The sequence below is a fragment of the Lampetra fluviatilis genome, chromosome 21, assembly GCF_964198595.1.
Source record: "Lampetra fluviatilis chromosome 21, kcLamFluv1.1, whole genome shotgun sequence".
Taxonomy (NCBI): domain Eukaryota; kingdom Metazoa; phylum Chordata; class Hyperoartia; order Petromyzontiformes; family Petromyzontidae; genus Lampetra; species Lampetra fluviatilis.
The window spans coordinates 11,713,803-11,734,124 of NC_136295.1; the positions used below are offsets into that span (position 1 = coordinate 11,713,803).

Below are 20,322 nucleotides of genomic sequence, written 5' to 3' on the forward strand. Positions count from 1 at the left end.
GGTGGCCAATTCCACTATTGATGTGGTGGTAGTGTGGTGATAGTCAATCAATCTTTATTTTACGTGCCAATATCGCCCTCAACAATGGCATCAGTGCACATTTCAATGGAATGGGAACGGTACAGGTGACATGGAGCAGCGACAGCAATGAGAAAGAGAAATCCGTCACGACCTCGGTGGCTAACACCGACTGAGCAAAGTGAATTCCAACCGCGTGCAAAATAAAGTGCAAACTGCGTGGTGCTGCGGTGGTGTGGCAGTGTGTGGTGTGGTGGTGTGGCAGTGTGTGGTGTGGTGGTGTGGCAGTGTGGTGTTGCTTTGGTGTTGCGATGGTGTGGCAGTGTGTGGTAGGGTGGTGTTGCGATGGTGTGGTGCTGCGGTGGTGTGGCAGTGTGGTGGTGTGGCAGTGTGTGGTGTGGCAGTGTGGTGGTGTGGCAGTGTGTGGTGTGGCAGGGTGGTGTTGCGATGGTGTGGTGCTGCGGTGGTGTGGCAGTGTGTGGTGTGGTGGTGTGGCAGTGTGTGGTGTGGTGTTGCTTTGGTGTTGCGATGGTGTGCACTCACACACGTATCCGTGTCCGGCTCGCTGCATGGCGGTGACGGGGCAGTCTTTGTGAGCAAGCAGGAGCTGCTTCAGCTGGGCCACCTCGTTCTTCAGTGTGGACACCTCGCTCTGAGACACCGGGACAAATATCCCCCGGGTAGCCTTTACAGAATGTTGGGGCAAGTGCTCTCAGCGAGCACCTATGAAGGCCGGCACGGCACTCGAGGGAGTGAGTGGCCAGCACCACGCCCGGCCACCTTTGTCTCCCGAGTGACGATGTTATACACAATGCACCAGGTACTCATTTGAAGCTGAGTCGACCTAGGGGAGGCCTAGGACCGGTTCAGATAAGTGTTACTGGTGTTGGACGTGAGTGGAAATCAAACTCGAGTCGCTGGGTTCGTAGCACACCGCGCCAACAACACAACCGATCACATACATAAACATACACACCACATACACACACGGCGTATGTGACTGAATAATCTCACCAAATATATGAACATTAATATTTTCCCCAGTTTTACTCCAATCGTGCTGTTGGTATTAATCCATGAATGGCCCATTGAAGTTGGTATCACAGAACTACTTCTAAGATCGCATTCCAGTCTCTTGGAATGCGATCCAAGAGACTGGAACTTACCCACGTTTGAGATACATGTTCGTCGCGTGCTAGTCAAGGACTCGCCAAACAAACCTGGGACACAAACCGTGTGGTGCCCACCCCCACCGTCCCCACCTGCAGCTGCATGTTGGTGTGCGTGAGCTCCTCGGCCTTGTGCTCAAGGTTCAACACCCAGGCCTTGCGCTTGAGCCGACACCTCGTCGCGGCCGCTCGATTCCGCTCCAGGAACCTGCGCCGCCTCTCGTCGGGGTCGTCGTCGGCCGAGCGCCGTCGGCGCCCGCTGCCCCCGCCCCCTCCCCCTCCCCCGCCGCCTCCCCCTCCTCCCCCCCTGCTGCTCACGGACGACTGTGGCGACGGCTGTCCCGACGAGAGGTAACCGGGAGACATCTGCGGACGGGAGAGCGAACGGCGGCAATGGGAAGAGGGCCGACTCCAACTGCCGTGTAACCCGCGGACCGCTGGGCAGGTGGACCAGACCCCGTTGCCGAGACATCGCGAGGACAAGCCCAGCACAGTTACTTTCAAGAGCCAATTGGACGAGGCTTCAACAAGCGATTGGCTGCGTAGACTTGAACCCTTCTGCACCGCAGGACCCGGAGAAAAATCCACACGACCGTGGGGAGAACACGTAAACTCCAAATATACAGCAGGCGTCGGGGTCGGGATCGAACCCATGACCTGTAAACCAGGCGAGGTAGTAAACATCTCACCACCACGGCACTGTGTGTTAACACACAGCTGTGTCTAGGTTATGCTATGCCATACTTAAATCTTATCATTTAAAAAAAAAAAATTGACAAAACACGGCCCAAACCTAGGTGGCTGACCTAACCAGGTAATGGTCGCTCTTCCACTTTGACCCCACGAGGTCACATCTAGTTTCCAAGCGCATTCCTGACTAAAGTGTGCGGCTCCCTTCGGGAACGGAGGCACGCGACCACCAAAATGGGATCCCACGTTGGCCGGGAGTTGGTTCTGCCGACAGATGCGTTGTGTCGTGCACATGTGATCCCTTGATTCGTGTTATCTCTGTTGGTTTGTCTGTATTGAGATCGTCTTGCATAGCACTTTCCTTTCGCATCGGGCCTCTCCCATCACAGCCTCTAAATATATCCACTCTATACTCTCGCACTGTACACCACTCGGCATTCCCAATAATGCACAGCACACTGCACCCTCCCGCATTCCGTTCCACACTCCGGCGTCCTACAATCCACTCCACACTCCTGCACTCTACTCCCAACTCCAATAATGCACCCTACTCCACCCTCCCACACGCCACCCCATCTTCCTATAACTCCCACTGCCCTCCCAATCTGCACTACAAATTCACACCTCCTGCACCCCATCACTCTGCACTCATATACTCCACTTCACAGTCCCACTCTACTCCACCCTGCAGCGGACCCGGGTTCAAATAATTACAATTTACACAGCACCATTGGCCGATGTTACAATCATAGTCACAATCGCTATGTGATTGTGATCCATTACCAATGTGACAATTATATTTCACATTGACCCCTCCCCCCCCCCCCGGGCCTCCACTGCTGTCTCCACCCTCCTGCGTTAGGGGTCCTCCTGCGTGAGGGGGGTCCTCCTGCCAGACTACGGTGCAGGAATAAGGAGCGAGGGGCAGATATGGCGGTGGGGTGCTGTGGCACGATGTCACAAGCCAGCAGGCGGCGGGGTGACAGCAGAGTTCTGGCTGGAATTTTGCTACGCTCAGTTGACGGGGGGGGTCCCATCCTTTTTGATACGTTGGGCTACAGAGGGTGCTCTGTGTAATGTGACTGACGGTGGGATCTAGCAATGGGTTTTTGTTCCACGAGAAAACGTGTAAATATGTTATAATTCGGGTGTAAAAAAAGGTCATAAAAAAGTAAAAATCCAAAAAACGAAATGATGAACGAAGCATCTTTCTGTTTCTTCTGATCGTAAAATAAACAAAGGGGGTGAGGAGGCAGGTAGGGGGGGTGAGGCGGCAGCCACCAGGGGACCGCACCTGCGAGGGCGGTGGGCCCGCGCCGGGCAGCTCGTGGCGCCCGCCGGTGAACACGCTCAGCGGCTGCATCTCCGTCATGCTCGCTCCCATGGTGCTAGGCTGCTGGCTCAGCACGGCCTTGAGCCTCTGGCTCGCGGGAGCGGGGCATGGAGCGCAGCGGAGGGGAGGGGACAGCAGGGGTAAGTGTGGAGAGGAGGGGAGAGGTAGGCAGAGAAGGGGTTGAGAGCAGAGAGGATATAATGGAGGGGGAGTTGGGAGGGGGGGGGTGAAGGACAGAACCATCACTCGCATCACTGGCACATCACCCTCCACTCTCGTCACGTGACTTTGCACTCCTGCCGTGTTGTTGTATTGTTTGTTGTTGTAACGTTCTTACCCCGTGCCCCTCCTGGACATCTGTGAAAAAGAGCTTTATAGCTCATCGGATACCTCCAGTATAAATAAACGTTTTGATTCTGTATAGAAATTTAATTTACGTGTGCATGTGCAGACAGAAGAAGAGTTCTTAAATACGCTTTGTTCATAAATAACGGTCAGCTTAAAGGAACGCATTAAGAGTGTGTCCCGGTATCGGCCAAACATCTCAATGCTGAGAAATGACCTGAAATTGACTCCACTGAGATGGCACACAGCAGCAGCAGCAGCATTGCCTCTGACTGCGGGAAAAACACTTAGCAGGAACCTCGTGAAACAAAGAGGCAAGAGTAACGACAACAATAATCTAATTTGCAACCTAGGCTTTCGTGACCAATGCTATTCATCAGTTTTTTTGGGTTAGATCGCATAAATATGAATGTGTCGGAAATTATAATTGTTTTTTTACCCTTTTATCTGGCAACAAAACTGACACCTTTTTTTTACAAGGAGTCATGTTTGCATTGACCACAATACCTGCAGTCGGAATGCAAACAAAAAACACAACTCTGATATTATTTGTTTCTTTCGGTTAAGTCACGTCTAAAGATAAAATAATAAATTAAATTAAATAATAGAATACGACGTTTCGATTGCAATACAAGCAATCATCATCAGGTATAATGAAATAGCGACATAAAATATAACCAGAAAACTATAGACAGACATATTAGCAGACAGATATCACCAAGATACATAGAGAGAGCAACACAGGTAACAGAGAGAGGTGGTCGTCTCTGTGGGGTGGCCTTAAATAGACAGAGGAGGGCGGACGCAGAGAGAGGGAGGGGGGTTAGAGAAAAAATTAGCATATCAATGAGTGGACAACAAAACGTGGTGCTGCAAGTGCGATGACACGGCAAGCAAGCCTGAAAATCAGGAGGACACACTAAAATTAAATAACCTAGTAAAATATCGAAATGTAATGTAATACAACACAGAGGGTCGATATTTTACTAGGTTATTTAATTTTAGTGTGTCCTTCTCCTGATTTTCAGGCTTGCTTGCCGTGTCATCGCATTTGCAGCACCACGTTTTGTTGTCCACTCATTGATATGCTATTTTTTTCTCTAACCCCCCTCCCTCTCTCTGCGTCCGCCCTCCTCTGTCTATTTAAGGCCACCCCACAGAGACGACCACCTCTCTCTGTTACCTGTGTTGCTCTCTCTATGTATCTTGGTGATATCTGTCTGCTAATATGTCTGTCTATAGTTTTCTGGTTAGATTTTATGTCGCTATTTCATTATACCTGATGATGATTGCTTGTGTTGCAATCGAAACGTCGTATTCTATTATTTAATTTAATTTATTATTTTATCTTTAGACGTGACTTAACCGAAAGAAACAAATAATAATTCCTGCAGTCACGAAAGTTCTAAAATTAAGATACAACTCTGATAATGTATGCACTGTCCTTGAAATTGATTGGTCAACACCCGAGACAGCTTTCCTTAGAGCCTAGTCTCACATGGTGTTGGACCAAAAAAAAGTGTCAGTTTTGTTGCCAGAAAAGGGTAAAAAAACAATTATCATATTTTGTTACTGGCAAAGGAGGTTCCAATGGTGTGTCGGAAATGTTGTGGCTTCGCTCTCCACACCGACGGGCGTGCTGACGTGGTAACTAATTGAAGTGGTAACTAATTGTAGTTTTTCTACAAATTGAAGTGGTACCTAATTGGCATGCTTTGTTCAATGTGACACACCTCGCTAATTGGCCGTGTGGGTGGAGGTGGGTTTAGTAGACACTTCATTGTAAATTTAAATCTACCAGAGGAATGCACAGGAATGCACTGACACAACTCTCTGCATTGGCTACAATGCGGCGAGCGCAGGTGGGATTGTGTACATAAGCACACACAATACAAGTGTCATTCATCGCTTAGTGGAGGATGTCTATGGACGGCTCAGATTACACATCAATGACAAAGAACGCCAGTGTATACTTATAGACGTTTTGGGCTAGTGCTGTTAACAATCGTCTGGAAACGCTGGTACGAGACACATTGTAGTCAGGACATCGCCCGGCCACGTTTGTTGCCACGCCATAACGACCGTGTCGCCAGCAAATCTGAGATGGTTAAAATATTCTCCAAATCTTCTATGCATTTGTTTCACCAGCCCATTTTCAGGGAAAACATCTTTAAACTTTGACAAAAGCGAGTTATCACCTTATGCGACTCCCATTCTAAATAATGGCGGCGGGTTTAACGACACATTTATATATTTACGCGCTCTAACCCCAAAAAAAACATCTGTATTATGGATAAATAATGCATGTTGGTACTTTCTTCGTGTAACCTTTTCCATAGTTGTAATAACGTGTAAATATTTCTCAACACGTTTTATTAAGCCCTTTATGATGACAACGATGATGATGAGGTCTAGGCAGAGCGCAAACCCTACACACATGTTCGCACTGCACGCAATTAACAGGGACGTTAACCCGGTGGGGGAAGGTGGGGGGGGGGACACATGGGGGACACGTGGGGGGACACGTGGGGCACGTTGAACGTACCATCTTAGCCTCCGAATGGGGGGGTAGCAGTGGTGGCAGCCCCGTGTGGTTCATGGGAGGTCCCGGGATTCCCGGGATGTTGGGCACGAGGTTCATCGGCCGCGACATCTGCGACACAACCAGGATGCGATGACGCACACAGAGCAAGGGTTAAACTTGTGCGTGTTGTACCAGGGAGTACAGCACGGAGAACAAAGGTTATATGTACACATGCCGTTGTGATAGGGTTCACACACCGGTGTGCGAGTGTGTGTGGGTTGTGTGTTCATGACACGGCACACACGATCACAGTAGTCAGGTCGAATGACGATTCATCACTCAAGTGATCCAAGAACTCAGTAAACCTTATAAACATAATGTGATGCAAAACCAGTCGGCCAACAACACAGTCAGACACTAACCTGGTTGACCACGTATTTTTTTGCCCCATTTCCACCTGATGATGATCGCTTGTGTTGCGTTCGAAACGTCGTGATTTATTTTAATTTAGTTAAATTTGATTTTGTTTCTACATACGTGACTTTACCGAAAAAAAACAATGAGTACAGTAATTTCTGCAGTCACGAAAGCTTCAATCCGATGTTATCAAGTGATCCACTCAAGTCACTTGCCCGCCAGGGGTCAGCCGCCTCCTTATCACTCTTCTATCGCTGCTACCATGGTTACTGGTCCCAAGAACGTCACTCGATGATTCCTGAAGACTCGGTCAACCAGACTGGACACTTCCATCTCATGCACACTGTGTTCACCCACCACCACCACCACACTGCGGGTCACATCATTCTCCTTCTTGCCTTCTCAATGCTCGACTTGGGAATTCCCTCCTCCCAGCATCTCTTTTTTTTCCCAGCACTCAGTTCAACCTGCGTGTTAAGTGTTATCTATTGCCACTTTCATAGTGCCGTTTGTTGCGGACCACTTAATTTGCCCCACTGTGCACTCAGTAACCGTAATAAAAACAATAAAACGGCAAGGATAACACCTATAAATACTAAACAATTTTTATTTTACCAGGTATGTCCCACTGAGCTATGTAGCCCTTTTTCAGAAGAGACCTGGCCACAAATCATAGCTCAACAAAGTGGCTTATCACGGAAATGTATAGCAGTCAAACGCTCTAAATGCATGTTTCTAAATGTGGAGGGAAAAACCGAAGGACCCGGACAAAAATCCACAAATATACAGGCGTCGGAGTCGTGATCGAACCCACGACCTCATGTATATCAGGTGAGGGAGTTAACATCTCGCCACAGTGGCCGTCACACCACCACAACGGAACGCACAGCAAGAATGTTGTGTACAGCACACCACCGCAACACAACACCACCACCACCACCACCACCACAATAACGCACAGAATGTGCTGGTGTCTACTCACCCCAGAGGAGTGCGGTGGAGGGAGGTGTGGGGGCCCCTGCCCTGGAGACAGGGCCAGGGAGCTGGACGGAGGCCCCGGGAAGCCCATGGGCAGCGGCTGGCCGTTGGACAGCTGCATGTACATGGGCACGGGGCCTGGCAGGGGAGGCCTGGGTTGGGGGGGGGGGAACAGGATCAACAACGTCAAACCCCCCCCACCACCCCTCTCGCCACTTTCTCGTCGTCATCATCGTCACGTGATAATTGTACCACGCCCCCCGTGAATTACATCTCGGGGAATTCCCCCCCCCCCCCCCCGTTGGCAAGGGTCCCTGCGAGGTGCAAGCTGACTGCAGCAGGGCGGCCTGCAAGCGGGCGTTCAATCTGCCGGCAGTGGCCGATGTTGCCGTGCGGTGTGATCACGCCGGACAACTCTGCGACCGTGATGCCGGCACGCGTGCGTGGCCCCTACTCTTTTGTCCAAACGCCGTGAGATCTGTAACATCCACTGTGAAGCCGACAGCGCGTGTGTCTTTACGGTTCGTACAGCTGCAGTATTAAACAGGGTGGCCTGCCTGGCTCGAGCCGAAGAAACTCGAACAGTTGGTGAACGCGCGAATGCTCGGCTTTCGTCACCGCCCTCCTGTGAGGACATTCTACCTCGACCGATATCTTGAATTCTCTACGTCGATCTGGAACGTAACGAGTAACCTCCCCCGCAACTCCGCGCTTAGGTAATGCTTTGGGGGGTAGCGATGAAATCGTAAAAACGATTATTCTCTGCCTCATTTGCACTACCTCGTTTGTCCAGTCTTGTTCATTGTGTCTCGTCTGTACCGTTTGTCTCTCGAAGAGGGTAGCCGGGGGAGTGAAGTGACGGAGAGCGGAGGAAAATGGAGGGCATCGGAGGGGAGCAGAAGGGAGGCGGGGAAAGAAGAGGAGAGGGGAGTAGAGGGGAGGAGAATGGAGGGGTGAGGAGTAGAAGGGAGAGGATAGCGGAAATGAACGGGATGTGGTGGAGGAGAATGGCTGAGAGAAGAGTGGAGTGGAGTGGCGGGTAGCGGAGTGCAGCGTAGGGGAGGAGAGGGTAGCGGAGATGCGAGGGTAGGAGCGGGGCCTGACCCCATATGCCGGTTGGAGGGCGGGGCCTGCGTGATGACGGACACGGCGGTGGGAGAGTCCAGAGTCTGGGGGATGATGGAGCCGGCTCCGGCCCCCGTGGTGCTGGTGTCTCCGCGGGACAGCAGGTGCAGCGAAGAGGGCCGTGCCGCGGGCACCGGCGGTGGGGCCGGCAGCTTGCGGGGAGGGGCGGCACACACGGGCTCCTGGGCGCGCAGGGACACCGAGGACAGGGAGACGGGGGGGGGGGGGGGCACGTAGACACCGCGACATGCAGATGAGTGGTGAGTTGTGATGGTTAGGAGGTTTGATGACTGGTTCAGGCTGTGTGTTGTCTTGCTGTGGTCTGAGACCGTTGTTGTTGCTTTGCTGCTTTGCCCTAGCTTGCATTTATTGTTGAAAATCGGTAGGAATTGGTATACTTTAGCAATTCGTACTTAACTTTCCTATACTTTGCACTCCTATCGGTTTTTGTATTGTTGTTGTAACATTCTGATCTACCTCCGACTGAACATCTGTGTAAAAGACCTTCATAGCTTGTCGGTTTAATCCTCCAGTCTAAATAAAGATCCTGATTCTGTGAGGGTAATGTATGTGTCATGTGACTCCGTCCATTAGGATTAGCTGCCCTCTCGCGTAACAAGTCGTTCATGGGGAATACATATTAAACTAAACTATTTGAATTTTACCACGAAAGGCCCACTGAGCTATATAGTTCTTTTTCAGAAGTGACCTGGCCCCAAATAATAGCCCAATTAAGTGGCTTATCACATGCAAATTTATACTGAAAACACATGTTTTTAAACGTGTAGAGAAAAACAGGAGTACCCGGAGAAAAATTCAAGCGATCACGGGGGAGAGAGACACGCAAACTCCAAATATACAGCAGGCGTCAGGGTCTGGATCGAACCCCACGACCTCCTGTATACCAGGCGAGGTAGTTAACATCTCGCCACCACATATGGAGAACACAAGGAGACGCCCAGGTCTCCCTGCACCACAGGTCTCGACCACTCACCTTGTTATTGCTGCCGGGGCCGTCCTGCCGGAAAGGAGGGGCGGGCAGGGGAGGGGCAGGGCCGTCCGGGGGAGCTGGCTCCCTGGGGGGCCCCAAGCCCCCTCCTCCCTCGCACACGCCCAGAGAAATCTGGAGAAGGGAGATATACAACTAGTTAAGAAAGAAAGAGAGACATCGAGTGAAAAGACAGGCAAACGTCTACGCTAGACATGTCCAGTGGAGACGCAGACACGACGAGAAGAGGTGAGACATTTACAAGAGACACGCATATCTGTAAAAGGCACGAGAATTGGAGTGAAGACACACACACACGTGTTCAGAAGACAGGAAACCTCGAGCCAAGAGAAGAGACGTCTGATAAAGACATAACAACTCTACACAAGATACACGCATCTCAATTTAACATTTATCTCCACCCCCAATTCAAAGGACACATGGGGCAGAGCCATTACCTCCTCTTCATCCTCCTTCCCATGCTCCTCCACAAAGACAAAAATCCCCCGTATAGCCTTAACAGATTGTTGGGTCAAGTGCTGTTTGCGATCACCTCCACACACACACACAAACTCACCCACGCACGCACCTTCTGCCGGGCGTTCCGTTCCTCCTCTCTGGTCGCCGCGAGCATCTCTCTCCTCCCGTCATGGGCATCATCTTTGTTCTCACCACTGCCTCCACCACCTCCACCGCCTCCACCACCTCCACCGCCTCCACCACCGCCACCCCCACCGGTGTCGCCTCCCCTTGGTAGCGGCGGTGGCGGAGCGAGCGAGGAGGCGTGGCGGGCGGCCGGGACGTCGGGCGTGTCGACCTCGCCGGCCGGAGTCTTCTTGAGGTCGTGCTCGAAGGAGCCGGTGAGCTCGTGGAAGAGCCCCACGTCCTCGCAGTTCTTCAGGAAGCGCGTCGGCGTCGGGGTCTGGTCTGAGACGGCGGCACGAACACACGGACGTGAATACAAAAACGAGCGGCAGTGAGCACGTAGACTCACGCGTTTTTTAAAAGAGTAATATACGAGCGACAATGCTGGCGCGCGTGAAACAACGTGTCGCGAATGCGGTAAATGATATTGAGCTAGGAGGATTGTATGTATGTATGTTGAACTTCTTTCAACATACAATTGATTTAATTTTACCAGGTAAGGCCCACTGAGCTGTATAGCGCTTTTTCAGAAGCGACATGGCTACAAATGATAGCTCAACAAAGTGGCTTATTGTGTGGAAATTTATAGCAGCCAAATACTCTTAAACGGATGTTTCTAAATGTGGAGGGAAAAACCGGAGGACTTGGAGAAAAATCCACGCGACCACGGGGAGAACATGCAAACTCCGAATATACAGGCGTCAGGGTCAGGATCGAACCCACGACCTCCTGTATACCAGGCGAGGTAGTTATCTCGCCACCGTGGCATGCAACTTACAGGTCCGTAGGATAATTCGAGCAACGCATGATTCCCGGCTTTCAGTGTTGCCACACACGGCACGCAAGTAGGGGCTTCACTCTCACTCCCGCAACGGCGGTCTAATTTTAGCCCCGGCAAGCGCCGTTCCTCTCCCTCCGCCTCGCGGTGGGAACTCCACTTTTCGTGCCGAGCGAGAGGGCGAGCATTGGCACTGATCCCAGGCAACAGCCGGGCAGAGCGCGCGCACGTCGGGAGTGAGCCAAAGGGTGCCAAGGAGCCGGGAGAAATGTGGAGGATTCACGTGCGGAGGGGATGAGTGGCGTGTTCACCAACACGCATCACACGGTGCAAGTCCAAACATGCCTCTACGTTCACACGTTCTTCATGGCTAGACGCACACCGTGCACGCATATACACATACATGCCACACATGCCAACATACAACACGCATGGCAATGCGCAGCAGGCACGGCAAAACACACCTCCATTTCCAATGCATCCCTCCACGTGCCAGACACAACACACACTCCTACCCTTTCAAAGACAAAGATCACCCATATAGACTACACAGGCCATTGGGGCAAGTGCTTTTGAAGGTAAGCACAGCGCTAGAGAGGAGATGGTGTGGCAAGAACCACGACCGGCCACCTTTGTCTCCCCCGTGCTCGTGGGAAGCAAAGAACCAGTTCAGATATCACTGACGTTGGCCACGAGCAGGAATCGAATTCAGGTCTAAACGCGTTAACCACGACACCACTGCCGCCAGTTTCATAGCGCAGCGCACAAACCACTGCACTACGACTTCCCTTCACACTCACCCCCCCCTCTTCACACTCACACCCCCCCCTCATCACCCCCCTCTTCACACTCACACCCCCCTCTTCACACTCACCCCCCCCCCTTCACACTCACCCCCCCCCCTTCACACTCACCCCCCCTCTTCACACTCACACCCCCCCCTCTTCACACTCACCCCCCCTCTTCACACTCACCCCCCCTTCACCCTCACACCCCCCTCTTCACCCCCCCCCTTCACCCTCACCCCCCCTCTTCATACTCACACCACCCTCTTCACCCCCCCTCTTCACACTCACCCCCCCCTCTTCACACTCACCCCCCCCCCTTCACACTCACCCCCCCCCCTTCACACTCACCCCCCCTCTTCACACTCACACCCCCCCCTCTTCACACTCACCCCCCCTCTTCACACTCACCCCCCTCACCCTCACACCCCCCTCTTCACCCCCCCCCTTCACCCTCACCCCCCCTCTTCATACTCACACCACCCTCTTCACCCCCCCTCTTCACACTCACCCCCCCACCTCTTCACACTCACACCCCCCCCCCCTCTTCACTCACACGTGTGTGTGTGTGTGTGCGCGAGAGTCTGACCGGCGACGATGACACTGTCACTGCGCATGGGCCCCAGCTTGAGCGTCATCTCGTGCTTGTGTCGGTGCACGGCCAGGTGGTCCTCATTCGTGAAGCGCTGTGGGCGGGTGGGGGGAGACGGTGGGGGGGAGTGGGGGGACAGGTGGTGTGTCTCTGTGTCTCATTCTCATTGGCAGGTGCATCTCAGTATTTCACAGGCAGGTGGGCCTCTGTCCCACAATCAGGTGCGTCTTTCTCACAATGAAATCTTTATCTGTCTTCTTGGTTCTTTCGGTAAAGTCACGTAGAATTGAAACAATAAAATAATAAAAATAAAACATAATAAAATAATTCTCACGACGTTTCGGCCACAACGCAAGTAGCCGTCCTCAGGTGGAGAACATGTCTGTCGAGGAGACAGAGTCTGAATGTCTTCTCGACAGACCTGTTCTCCACCTGAGGACGGATACTTGCGTTGTGGCCGAAACGTCGTGAGAATTATTTTATTATGTTTTATTTTTATTATTTTATTGTTTCAATTCTACGTGACTTTACCGAAAGAACCAAGAAGATGAATCCCTGCAGTCACGAAAGCTTTAAATCGAAATCTTTATCTGTCTCAAGGACAGATGTCTGTCTTACAGGTGTGTCTCACAGACATTGTGTGTCTATATCACAGTCATTATTGTTACACTTGTTTACCAGCAAAGCCTCATTGAGTCTCAAGACTTCAGGAGGGTCCTGTCAAGTTGCAGTAGAGGACGATGTTGCTGCTGCTGCTGTCAGTAATGTTAAAGCATTGGGATGTTTGGCCAATATCGGTTGCATTGCATCGTTTGCTTTGACTATGGGAGGAAAAAGGAGGGCCTGGGGAAAACCCAGGCAGAACCGTGAAGAGAACGTACAAACTCCACAAGGAAAGGCGCAGGGTCAGGAATCAAACCCAGAAGTGTCTTGCTGTGAGGCACGAGTGTTACCACTGTGCCCTACGAGTATCACGTGTGACGGACAGGTATCCATCTTATTCTCATGGGCCAGTGTGTCTGTTTCATGGATAGATACACACATCTATCTCAGACAGCGTGTCTTATGTCTGTGTGATGTGACATTCCTGGAGCTTTTCAGTGCGTGTGGGTGTCCTGCTGTAATTTCTATGGCGCAGTGTGTATTGGGTGACGTGGTTGCCGTGGTTAAGGTGTTGTGATGTGGTGTCAGCGGTGCAATGAGTGTGGCGTGATGAAAGATTGCGCGGTAAGCATGGCGAGCGCGGTGATTATGGCAAGGGCGGTGCGGTGAACGCGGTTGCAGTTTCTGCGGTATGCGGTATAGCGAGGGTGGTGGTAAGTGTTGCGTGGCGAGCGTGGTGTGGCGAACGCGGAGGTGGTGAGCATGCCCGCTCACCTGCCCGCACCCTGGAGCCGTGCACACGAATGGCTTGTCGTCTCCCATGATGCCGTGCGGACTTCACTCTCCTGCCATGTGCACACCAAGCACGAGCAGAGGGGGCCTTGTATCACACAACAACCACATGGGCCACCGCCAAATCATTCGCTGCTTGCTGCGGAGGTTTACAGTTAGAATCCAGTGGCCCCCCCTGCTTAATACTGCAAGTGTATTAACTGCAAAAAAATCACACACCATCCTGCCTCGCAGCGACTGTTAAAAGATCCTGTGACATCAATCGCAAGAGTAAGCCATTATGTGCCGGGACCATGGTCCTAATTTGCAAAAATGTGGAAACTCGGAGCAATCATCACTCCTCAACTGCTAAAACTTGGCGGCACTATCCTGAAAAAGACTCATGAGACGCAAAAAAACTTTCCTCGGTATACCAGTGGAATCACAGCATTAATAATAAACCAGACCTCTGCAATAACCGACACACATCTTGCCAACAAAACGTAAGTGGCACGATGCCCAGGGCATCCTGCCATTGGATTTATTTTAATTCATTTTGATGGCGATTCAATTCAAGAATCCCCTCTGTTGTTGTCTCGTGTTGACCGTCTCATTTGTAACAATTCTCGTTTATTTCCGTCTCATTTGCACAGCCTCGTTCCCTCCATTAGCCTTAACGCAGAATCAGCATAAAATGAACATACACTGTGAGCACAACAGATCTTTGCATGACCAATATCGTGAGCGTTAGAATAAATTTATCAAAAGTGACATCAGCTCCCAGGATACATTCTGCGACACACTGCTAGCAGCATGGGTTGTAAATTTAAATTACTTCGTTTCCCTGACGATACACTGACGGGGGAGGAAAGAGGGGGAAATGCCTTCAATAATAAAAAATAACCAGGGGTTTAAAGAAAAAATAGACAGCACGCGGCCAGGTCCAAGTTTCGACTTTGCTCCCCTCTCACGCAATTGTAGAGACACAATAAACGGCCACGGAGTTTGTGACCCAGGAATTAAAGAGCCGCGGTGGAGGTGGTGTTCACCCTGAGCCGATGAGAGCGGCACACACACAGGGCAAGTGCAAATGGGCAAAGCACGTGCGTACGCTGAGAGAGTGGGCGCACACAAGGCTGTGCGGCCAACATAACTTTATCTGTGATGCCGATGTGATGACAATTAACCCAGGGCAGCCTCACCGAGTCTCAAGAGTGTCCTGCCACATTGGGATGTTTGGCTAAGTCCATTCATTTGTGCTTGACAAAATGTGGGAAGAAACTGGAGAACCCGGAGAAAATCCACCACACAGTGAGCGACTGCCATCTTATTATCACACCTTGCAGGCAAAGCCTACACCACCTGGCATTCCCAGGCAGTCTCCCATTCAAGTACTAACCAGGCTCAAATCTGCTTATCTTCAGAGATCCGATGAGAAGGGTTACATTTAGAGTGATGTGGTCTATGCCAGACATTTGCAAACAACACCGTACATCAAGAGCAGACGATTTTAACGAAGAGCGGTTCATATCCTTTCACTACTAGGCCCTGGGTATCTGCATGTTTTGGTTGCCACCCAGGCAGTCGAGATGATATTCTTCTTTGTTTTAAAATAGTTGCTGAATACAATGGCTCTAAGGCCCAGAACGTCAGGTGGTGAGCAAAAAACAGACCTTATCAATTTTGTAATGGATAAGAGGAAACACGTTTCTTGAAATAAAATATAGACAATCGGAGAGATTTGCAGCGTCAAGTAGTAAAGAGAATTAATCAGCAAGAAGTATTTTGACCTTCAGTATATTTATTCATGTGTTTAGTTATAGTCTTTAGTCTAATAGATGACAACCTGTGGAATGTTAATCAAGTCTTCGTCTGCAGATTCAATTCAGCCATTCTCTTAGTCTAGATAACCCATTCAGTAACACGTTTAATCCACTCTTAGTTATTAAAATGTTTGTGTGAGAGTCGTACAATTTTATCCTTCCACAGCTGACATCCTGGGCATCTCCCCCATCATCTCCAGCCCACACTGACCAGCGTGGAGAAGTATGGTAAAAATAAAACCTATAAAGGGAAAGGCGCTGGGAGACCTCCAGCGGTGGACTGACAAAAGCCTGAACATTTATATTATTTATACATTCTATATGTGAACAAAAATGTGACAATGCCTTATATAAAAACCAAATATATAACCATACACCATATAATGCATATATATGTCACAATGCACAAAATGAATGACAATGTCATTTATTAATCCAGAAAAGTCTTCAAATAAAAAGTTTTTTCAGCTTTGGAATGTTTGGCCAATTCCTTTCTCAGCAGCGTGTTTGCCTAGAGGTGAATAAAGCACCGCTAGGAATCCTTGTTCTAAGTTCATGCCAGAGGCTGACAAAGACAGTTTGGAGTGGCATAACTATGAACCATCTACTAAATTATGTAATAATAACAATGTCTTTTATATATCCAGGAAAGCCTCACTGATTCCCAAAACTTTTTAGAAGGGACCGGCTACATTGTGATATTTGGCGAATTTAGGTTTAAGGAACATATTGCTTTGTGTGGGTGGAAACTGGAGTACCCGGAGAAAACCAATTACGCATACGAGAAGATTAACGCTCAAAGCTCTTCACATACAGATTCACAGACCCACTTTCTTTATTATTTTTGGCCACTTAGCCGTGCTGCAGATGTGTTTCACCATTCTCTGCATGATTCACAAACCCTCACCTCCAAAACACTGGATTATAGGCACATGCTATTTGCCCAGCATAGATCAGCTCACTAAAAATGCAAGTGATGTCATACAGATCTCGCAAGCTAAGCAGATTTGAGTCTGGTTATTAATTGAATCGGATACCACCAGGAATACAATGTGTTATTGGCTTGGTATGCAAGGTGTGATCAGGAGATGGCAGTGCTGTGTCGGTGTGTGGTGGGTTTTCTCCAGGTTCTTCAGTTTCCTGACACATTGTCAAAAACACAAATTCATCATAACTTTTCCAAACATCCCAACGTAGCGGGGCCCTTCTTGATGCACCTCTCCTGGGTTAATCTGCATCGTAAAGTTGGCATCGCAGATTAAGTTACACTGGCCTCACACACAGCCTTGTGTGCACACAATATAACTATGCGTACACACTTGCTATGTCCATGTACATCAGATATGCGCGCGTGTGTGTACCACCGTCCTCAGCTACAAGGCAAACACCACCTCCACAGGTCACAAACTCTGCCACAAATTGCCAATCATAACACCCAGTTGGGAGTAACACCGCGATCAACCAGTCACCTACGCGTGTTCGTCATGGATAGGGCTTTGTAATGACCATGTACACACGTAAAGCCCTTCATTAGTCCACTGCTGGATGAGGACCTACCCACGTCACGCAGATTGGGCATACTTCATCTTGCAGCTCAACACGAATTGGTGAAGACAGGGGAGCATAGAAGCGAAGTACAACACATCATTTGACGCACTCCCCTCTGTCGCCCATCACGAAGCACCGCAGCCATCAAACAACACCAATTGTGCACGAAAAATAAGAGTTGACAGTGAATGAATATGCAATACCAGGCCGTGATACTTCGCAACACTGAGTATGGGAATGTAAGAGACGGGGAGGAGGAGAGGCAGGGATGTCAGGGATCTCTAGGGATAGGGGTCCCTGGAGACAAGTGTCCCGATGACCAGAAATCCCATAGCGAAGACGTCCCCCCAAGGATCAACAATCCCAGGTGTCAAGGGGTCCCTGTGGTGCCGTATAAGGAGTTGGGGTCTCGAGTTTGGAGACCAGCATCCATGGTCCAGGGGTCTCTGATATCAGGGATTTTAAGAGACGTCGTCCCCTTAGAGTCAGGGGTCCTTCGTGATCGCGGTCTCTAAGAGGCCGTGGCATCTGCTTCTGGATTCCTTGTTTATAGCGATTGGTATCCCAGATCACAGGGTTCCTAATGTTAAGTGTCGGTGGTTCCTGTGGTATAAAACACATCTAATTGTATCCATAGACGGGGGGTAATTGAGGGCACGGGGTCCTGTTGGTGCCTACATACAGGGGTGCCTGGAGCCAGGGTATACCGTGGATCTGAGGATCACAATGTCGGGGCGTTCCGATTGTTAAAGGCGTCCCTCAAGAGTCAACGGCGTAGGGAGTCCCTGGAATTGCGATGGCTGCGATACCTGGTCGTGGCGTCTCCGGTGTCGGGAATCTTTCAAAAGGCGCCTCCGAGGGTCCCCGCGATGTTTGGGGTCCCGAGTAATACGGGGGGGGCACCTCGAGTCTCGACGCCCGCGGCTCTGCGGGTTCGCCTAGTGCCTGCAAGCGGTCTCGCGGGACCGGAATCCCCCCAGGGTCTCTCACAGCGGGTCCCTCATCGCCTGCGGGGTCCCAGGTGTCGTGAATCCACCTATGTCAGCCGGTCGCAGCGGCGTCGGCGGGGGGGTTCACTGCCTCTGTAACAGGGGGTGGCCCGGCGGCTTGGCTGTCTGGGCCCTCGCTTTACAATCCGTAGCGCGCATAGGCGAAGCCTCGGCCGCCACGGAGCTCGCGTGATTGGGCGCGGCCCGTCACGTGCGCTCCGCTGGGGGGGGGGGGTACAACGAGGCGGGCGCAAGTTCGCCCTACGAGTGGCCGAAGCGGACTGGAGAATCTAACCCCCCCCCCGCCGCCATGACGGGCCCCGCCTCGGACGTTCCGCGCGGGACGCACGAGGGGGGGGTGAGGTGGGGGGGTGAGGGGGGGTAGGGGGGGTGAGGGGGGGGGTAGGTGGGGGTGAGGGGGTAGGTGGGGGGTGAGGGGGGGTAGGGGGGGGTGAGGGGGGGTAGGGGGGGGTGAGGGGGGGTAGGTGGGGGGGTGAGGAGGTAGGTGGGGGGTGAGGAGGTAGGTGGGGGGTGAGGGGGGTAGGGGAGGGTGAGTTGGCGGGGGGTGAGGGGGAATAGGTGGGGGGGGGGGTAGGCGGGGGGTAGGCGGGGGGGGGGGGTAGGTGGGGGGGGGGTAGGTGGGGGGGGTAGACCCCGCGTCTTCCACCCCCACCCACCCACCCACCACCTCCAACGATGCTCGTCACAAAGCACATTCACGGCTGGACGCGAAGGGGTTTTGTTTGTTTGTTGAGGCGAGCGTGGATGAGGTGGAGGGAGAAGTCGCGGGGAACTCACCGCTTAGAGCCGCCGCCGCCTCCTCCTCCTGCCCGGTGTGTGTGTGGGGGGGGGACAGCGGTCGCATGACGTCACGCGCGGCTGATGACGTCTGGTAAATAACACGTCTGCGTGACGTCAAGTAAATAACACGCCTGCGTGACGTCACGTAAATAACACGCCTGCGTGACGTCACGTAAACACGCCGCGCACATGCGGTGGTGACATCACGGCACGATGACAATGGTGGGGGGGCGGGGACGCCGCCGACATGACGTCACATGAAAAGTTCAACGTAATTACGCAGACGCGACGTCAACACGCAACCAACGTGTTAGTCGGCGACGACGTGCGGCCTAAACGTGGAACATCGGAGGGGGGAAAATAATACATCGAAAAACTCTGGAGCGGCATGCTTGGAATTAATTAGACATGAGAGAGGAACGCTTGGATTATATAACGCGCAGTTTAGAGTGGTCGCGTTGACACGTGGGCTTGGGCAGGACGTGTCATGGCTGGAAGGCATGATGAGTGTTGACGAGTTTAATGGGCAGCCACGGGAGAGAACGTGCACTCGAATACGCCCAACACGGAGACTAAATAAACTCATGTCCCAGTACTCGATGGAGGACCATGAAATATGGCTTGGTCTTCATCCGTGTAGAGTATGTGGAACTTCTTTTGCACCGTGCGTAGCCAACCGCGCTAATCGGAGGTGCGGGGGAGACGACGTGAGTTTAACTATTGGCCGACTTGAGACGAGATGTGAACGTGCAGATGCCAGGTGGATTTGCGGAAGATGGAAACAACTTAGGGAGGCCTGCATCAGCAACGGATGGATCAAGTACGATAGCAGTCGTATTTATTGCACTTTAATGATCACGTGGTTTAATTTAAATACAACATTTTTTGAACGCGTCCGAGCCATCAACTTTTAGTTTTGTCAGATGGGCATCACCAATCGTCTTCTTCGGCGTCGCTGCATTTCTGACCCAAATACATTATGGGCTCCGAGACCCATCTCACCCACGTGTTTTCACACTGCACATTTTAACGGAGCCGCGGCGATAGTGTGGTGGGATTAGGCGCCCTGCATTCGAACATGTCGACTGGATGGGGCGATTGATATCTGAACGTCACCAAACCACTTTGACTTGTGGGAACTGTGGACAAACAACTCCCCATACGGGACACTTCACGGGGGGGAGACCATTTAGAGGATAGATAAAGGGCTGTTAGAAGTAAAGTTTCCACAGGACCATGAAAAATTTAACCCGTAAAAACAATGTTTTTCACTATAAATCCTTTATATGCGTGGCGGCTAGAGTCCTCTCGTCCTCTGGCTTGAGATGGCTGCCACCTATGGGTCAGATGATTGCCTGCCACCATTAAGCAATTGGTAATTATATATTTTAAAAAAATTC

The 20,322-nt window shown here is 51.3% G+C and overlaps 1 protein-coding gene across 5 annotated transcripts in view; it reads right to left on the bottom strand.

Moving 5' to 3' along the window:
- The window catches only part of LOC144938244 (cyclic AMP-dependent transcription factor ATF-7-like), a 22,308-nt gene extending 3,339 nt beyond the window's left edge, over positions 1 to 18,969 (bottom strand). Inside the window, exons 1-12 of one of the 5 annotated variants that reach the window (XM_078866089.1) lie at positions 18,920 to 18,955; positions 17,942 to 18,077; positions 13,765 to 13,870; positions 12,385 to 12,481; positions 10,165 to 10,514; positions 9,594 to 9,722; positions 8,579 to 8,781; positions 7,479 to 7,626; positions 6,101 to 6,208; positions 3,172 to 3,297; positions 1,281 to 1,553; positions 562 to 670 (exon numbers count right to left, since the gene is read on the bottom strand). In XM_078866089.1, the coding sequence (XP_078722215.1) occupies positions 562 to 670; positions 1,281 to 1,553; positions 3,172 to 3,297; positions 6,101 to 6,208; positions 7,479 to 7,626; positions 8,579 to 8,781; positions 9,594 to 9,722; positions 10,165 to 10,514; positions 12,385 to 12,481; positions 13,765 to 13,812 (1,591 nt within the window). In that variant the 5' untranslated portion in view covers positions 13,813 to 13,870; positions 17,942 to 18,077; positions 18,920 to 18,955. Of the gene's footprint in view, positions 1 to 561; positions 671 to 1,280; positions 1,554 to 3,171; positions 3,298 to 6,100; positions 6,209 to 7,478; positions 7,627 to 8,578; positions 8,782 to 9,593; positions 9,723 to 10,164; positions 10,515 to 12,384; positions 12,482 to 13,764; positions 13,871 to 17,941; positions 18,407 to 18,919 lie in introns of those variants that run through there. The other 4 variants (XM_078866085.1, XM_078866086.1, XM_078866090.1 and 1 more) reach the window with 4 other exon arrangements.
- Between the last annotated feature and the right edge of the window lie 1,353 nt (positions 18,970 to 20,322).